At 41.8% G+C, this 6,006-nt stretch overlaps 1 protein-coding gene across 1 annotated transcript; it reads left to right on the plus strand.

Annotated features, from left to right (window-relative positions):
* Positions 1-3,150: 3,150 nt before the first annotated feature.
* Positions 3,151-5,619, plus strand: LOC143857659 (pentatricopeptide repeat-containing protein At4g13650-like). The gene has a single exon (XM_077368100.1). The coding sequence runs from the start codon at positions 3,151-3,153 to the stop codon at positions 5,617-5,619; it is 2,469 nt and encodes an 822-aa protein (XP_077224215.1).
* Positions 5,620-6,006: the final 387 nt, after the last annotated feature.

Below are 6,006 nucleotides of genomic sequence, written 5' to 3' on the forward strand. Positions count from 1 at the left end.
TTCTAAGCCTATGTTATGCATGGGTATAAAATGATGGGCCCGCAGGTATAAGATGGTGGACCCAGCCCAATGCATAGGTTGGGTAGAGTGGTGGACCCCACCTCATCAATAAATTTAGGGAAGTGATATATCCGCCCCTTTTGATTACTTGGGACACTCAGCAGCAGTGTATAAATGACTACAGAGGGGCTGATGTACTTGACGTCAGAAGGATTCAATGGGCATGATTGACACGTACACTGCTGCTGGGTGTCCCAGGTAATCAAAAGGGGCGGACATATCACTTCCCTAAATTTAGGGGTGAAATGGCGGGCCCCACCCTATGCATAGGTTTGGGTAGAGATGTGGCCTCTACCCATCAAAACCTGGTGTAAAGTGGTAGGACCCATCCCATAAAAAACATGAGGTGTAAAACGTTGGGCCCCACGCTATGCATGGGTTTTGGGTGGAGATGGTGGTCCCATCACATCATAACAGGAGGTGTAAAAATGGTGGGCCGAACCCATGCGAAGGCATGGTTATAAAATGTTTTGCCCAGTCTATGAAAACAAAACATGATGTATAATTCCAAAAAAAAAAAAAGAAAATTGAAAAGGCGAATGACAAATGGAAAGAAACATGCTTAGTATATATTATAGATAGATAGATAGACGGATGGATTATAGATAGATGGATTATAAATAGACAGATGTATAGATTATAGATTTAAAAGCATTTTTTTTCCAAAACAGATGAAATTCGTTTTAAGATAATTATTTCTTAGCAAAAAGAAAATGAAAGTGTCTATGCATACGGAACGACATTAGAAAGCTGTGGAAATAAAAAAGTCCAAAATAAAAAGAGTGTATCCATGCCAATTAGCAAACCTCAATAAAATTTTATTCCGGAAATTTCATCTCCCTACCAAACAACTCCCATATGAATACAAGAATAAATATACCTGAAGATAAGATTCTCCTCGAACAATTTAATGCGTAGATAGTTTTTTTTTTGGAAAAAAAAAAATCGATAAACGTATCTCGGGGGGGGGGGGGGGGGGTGGTTGTTATGATTTATGATGTTGATTAAATAGAATAAGTAGAATAAGTAATTTTTTTACAAAGAGTATTTATTTTCCACCTATGTAGTGTCGTGTTGATTGGTGTATATATAGTCCGCTTGTGAGGGGATCTTAGCCTGCATAAACAGAGAAATTATATGATGGATTGGTGGACAAACTTGTTACGACCAAAATCTGGATGTGGCTGACATGGCTCCAAAGACGAAGAAGAGCTGCCCCGCGTACAATAACAAACTGGAGTTTGGACTTCGAGAAGGCCCTCCGATGCTTAAGTCAATGACCAGCAAGAGATACGCAAAGAATGCATGAAAGTGATGGTTGCATATCCCGAACCTTCGAGCCTTTGAAGGGTTTATACAGGATGAGAATCATGAATTAATGAGGAAAGTTGCCTCTTGAGGGCTCTTTCATCACTGGAGGAGAATCTTTCCCGGATTTGGTAAGTTCACAAGATTTCCCTCTCGGGTAGAGTCAGTTTCTTGGAATATAGGATTCCATAGATATCCTCTGTAATTGGCTTTCTTGGAATGATAGGTTTCGAAGATTAAGTCTGACAACTGGCTTTAAGGCTTCGTCCTAGGGTTTCCAGGGCTTTCACATATGAGGTGTGGAATTACCCATTTGCCCAATGCGATTGTAGTTTAACTACATTGCGTGAGATCGCAGTGGGGCATGTTGTGGCCCCTGCAGGAACGATCATTGGATCCTTGCGACAATCTCACTCACAACTCGCTAGACCGTTGAAGGATTGTTGGACAGTTCGAGTTCCGGACTTTATTGCACGTAGGGAATGGATTGGATCCGTTGTATTTGATGTAAAGAGGAGATGCACCATACATAAGGTGCGCACACATAGTTAGGACAAGGGGGATGCACCATTGGATGGTGGGACATGTTTAATTAACATGTGCATAATAAAACTTAATTCCTATTGGCTGGAACTTAATTAAAGCTTGAATCCCATTGGTTGGGATAAAAGTGAAATCATATTGGCTACAAGATTGGTGAAACCCTATTCGCCTGATTATCCCCAAAAACTTCAAACGATTGGATCTCTTTCGTGTCTCGTCTGATTCATGCGTGGCTGGGTTCGTTGGAAAGCTTGTGAGGCAAGGCTTCCAATGAATCCATCGATCACGCCGGAATCTCACTGGAGAACGAAAGAGGGGGAAAAGTTCCCATCTAAAAAACCCTAAACATGGTGAAATCGAAATATATAGCATTGGAGGCCTAAAGATCACAATAAAAACCCTTTCTTACCATGGATCCGATGCCTCTAAGGTTGGTTCAATCTCTAATGGGGCGTTCCTCCTCTCCACACGATTTCCTCCTCTGCGTAGGTTTTCTGAAAAGAGAAGTAACCCAACTTAGATATTTATAGTCAATTAAGAAGCCCTAATGCAGATTTTTACAGAAAAGACTAAAATACCCTTCTCATTCATTATAATAAGGGATTGAAATGCTAGCATCCATCGCAGAAGGCATTTCGTGAATGGTCCGTTGCATCTGACAACAACCACCTCATTAATGAAGACAAAATTTGCTGTAAAGTGTGCCTCTATGGTTGCTGTCAGATGCAACAGCCTATCTACGAAATGCCTTCTGCGATGGACGCTAGCAGATCCCTCCCTTATAATAAAGAGGAAAGTGTTTCTGAGCTCGCTTATCTCGAGCTCAAAAACTTATGTGGGCCCACATTTTTGGGGTGATCCAAAGCATTCATTTGAAAGGGCCCTTACATGGATAGGATGCCTACAAAAATTAGATCTATAGGATCATCCTAACCCTTCCATTTGTGGAGGGAAAAAATGGGCGTTGACCAAATTTTTTGTAGGCACACGCTATCCATGTTGGATCACCTAAAAAATGTACGCCACATGAGTTTCTGACGCTCGAGCTTGTAAACACTTTATAATAAATTAGGGAAAGAAGGTTCAGTTGACTGTGGCAACAGTGAATCCTGTGACCAATTTAGTCCGAACACTCTTTCCAAGAGAATGTTATGCATTAGCAAATGAAAAGGTGAATTAAATGATGAGTAGCGACTAAAAATTCAGCTCCCACTATTATTTGATTATTTTCGACAATCAATGTTAGTTTCTCGCTTTGCAAATGGTGGCAAATCGATTCTTGGTCAAGATAGGGCATTGGATGTGTTGGGGTGGAATCAAATTTTGCAATATAGTTTTGGGAAAGGGCTGTATGAGCAAGTCCTCTTTCTATTCCATCGAATGAGAGATTCAGGGTTACACCCAAATGCTTCTACCTTTCCATCAGTTATTGGGTCTTGCACCAAACTTTCAACCCCACAATTTGGAGAGAAGATCCATGCCTTCACAATCAGATATGGGTGTGACTCTGATCAGTACGTGTGTTCTTCCCTCGTGCATATGTATGCAAAAAGTCAGCATATGGATGATGCCCTGCAACTGTTTGAGAGAATGCCTCAAAGAAGTGTGGTATCATGGACGACGTTGATTCAGGGGTATGCTCGGCTAGGAAGCTTCAACGAAGCGGTCGAGATGTTTGAGATTATGCAGAGAGATGGGATCAGGCCAAATGCTGTTACAATTTTGAGCGTGATCCCTGCCTGTCTACGTTTACGAGATGGTGAAAGCCTCCATGCTTATGTGGTCAAACTAGGATTGGAGTCTGATTCTCTAGTGGCAACGTCGATTGCCGACATGTATATGAAATTCCGGGCGGCAGGGAATGCGACCCAGGTTTTTCATGGCTTGCGTGACAAAAATAAGATCACGTGGTTGGTCATGGTTTCTGGATTGGCTCACAATGGCTTCATAGGAGATGCAGTGTCACTTGTTTGTAGAATATTGTGGGATTTTGATTTGATTCTTGATTCTACTGCACTTGTAACTCTGGTTTCGGCGTGTACAGACACCGGAGTCATTGAATATGGGAAGTGGATTCATATGTACACAATAAAGGTCGGGGTAGAGCTCGATGTATATATAGGGACGGCTTTGTTAAACATGTATGCTAAATTTGGTGATTTGGAATTTTCTCACAGAATGTTTGAGCGATTATTAGAGCCAAATCTGGTCTCATGGAATGCGATTTTGCACTCCTACGCACGCCAAGGATTTTTGGAAGAGTTTATGCAACTATTTCGGAGACTAAACCAGACTGGACTATACCTTGATTCTGCTACTATTCGGAATTGTATATTGGCATTAGTGTCTTCTTCTAATTATCGGAGGGAATCCCAACTCGGGGAATGCTTCCATGGTTTGGCAATCAAACATGGCTTTTTTGATTCAGAGATTGCAACCGCAAACGCGATTCTTGATTTTTATGCCAAGACGGGGAATTTAGAGTCTGCGAAAGAGTTATTTTTATGCACGAAGGATAGAAGAGATGTTATTTCTTGGAATTGCTTGATGAATGCATATGTTAATGGCGGGTTTGGAGAAGAAGCGATAAAGCTCTTTTATCAAATGCAATTGGCATGCATAGTGCCTGATTCCTTCACTATATCTAACGTTTTAGCCGCGAGTGCATGTAGCGGATTGCTTTCATTTGGGCAATGCATGCATGCGTACCTTATAAGGCAGGGTTACTCTTATTGTGTGATATGGGATTCTTTCATTGGAACCTCCTTGGTAAACATGTATGGGAAATGTGGTCAGGTGAAATCTGCCTATATGGTGTTTGAGGAGACACAATTTAAAGACACCGCGACTTGGAATGCAATGGTTGCAGGTTTCAGTCAGAATGGGTATACATCAGAGGCCCTAGCGCTTTTCTATAGTCACTTAAAGTCTATGGGAGGATCATTCGTGTTCGATTCTGCAGTGGCAATTGCAATTTCTGCGTGTAGTCAATCAGGGTGTTTAGATGTGGGCAAAAGTTTACATTGTTACATTTTGAGAAAAGGGTTAGAGGGTGATTCCAAGGTGAGCAATGCCATTCTAAGCATGTATTCAAAATGTGGGGTGGTCGAAGATGCAAAATTATTTTTCGAAGGAATGTCGGAGAAGGATACAACATCTTGGACAGCGATGATTGCCGGTTATGCCATGAACGGGAGAGTAAACGGTGCACTGTCTTTGTTTGAGGAGATGACAAAGGAGAAGGATGTGGAGCCAAACCAAGTAACTTTTCTTGAGGTTTTATGGGCTTGCAGCCATGGAGGACTGTTGAAGGAAGGGTGGGGTTATTTTGAGAGAATGAGGAGAGTTTATAAGATTAAAGCTAGGGCTGATCACTACTGTTGCGTGGTTGATCTTCTAGGGCGTAGTGGTCATCTCTATGAGGCTTATGCATTGATAAGGTCGATGGAGGTGAGGGCAGATGCGGCTGTTTGGGGCGCACTTGTGGGTGCATGTAGGATACATGGAGAATTGGAGTTGGGACAGATAGCAGGGGAAGAGCTTTTGAGAGCTGAGGAGACAAATAATGGCTACCATGTGCTTTTATCGAATGTGTATGCTGTAGTCGGGTGGTGGGAGTGTGCCGCACGAGTTAGGAAGGAAGTGAAGGTACAAGGTCATACGTGGAATAAATCTCCTGGTTGGAGTCGCATCGAGGTTAGAAACTAATGGCCTCTTTGGATACCACCAAAATTGGTCCTTATTTGCTAAGATAATTATTTTTTCTGAGAAGCTGCAAAGAAAATTGTTTTAAATGCCCATGGGGCAAAAAATGAACGCTTGTGAAAATTCATGAAGCTCTTGCCAAATTCAAATTTTGGAAAATATCCCATACTTGGAGGGAAGCAAAGAAGGCAGCAGATTTTCTCTCCAGAAAGAAATGTCCGTGGGCGTCCTATACACTCGATTGTAATATTCCTTCTAATTTACTACAGTGGTAGGGTTCTTGCCAAACCCCAGCTTGCCCAGCAAAAAAATTATTTTAACATGCTGCCAAAGGTCGGAACTTTTTGGGAATTGTAATAGCCTCTTATTATCAAAACATGGTTGCACGAT

Source organism: Tasmannia lanceolata, unplaced genomic scaffold (assembly GCF_043159265.1).
Source record: "Tasmannia lanceolata isolate RefF3 unplaced genomic scaffold, GAP_Taslan_0.1 ptg000025l, whole genome shotgun sequence".
Taxonomy (NCBI): Eukaryota; Viridiplantae; Streptophyta; class Magnoliopsida; order Canellales; family Winteraceae; genus Tasmannia; species Tasmannia lanceolata.

Bases quoted from the DNA above. Each gene is read 5' to 3' on its own strand.
- LOC143857659 (XM_077368100.1), top strand. From the start codon at position 3,151: ATGTTAGTTTCTCGCTTTGCAAATGGTGGCAAATCGATTCTTGGTCAA.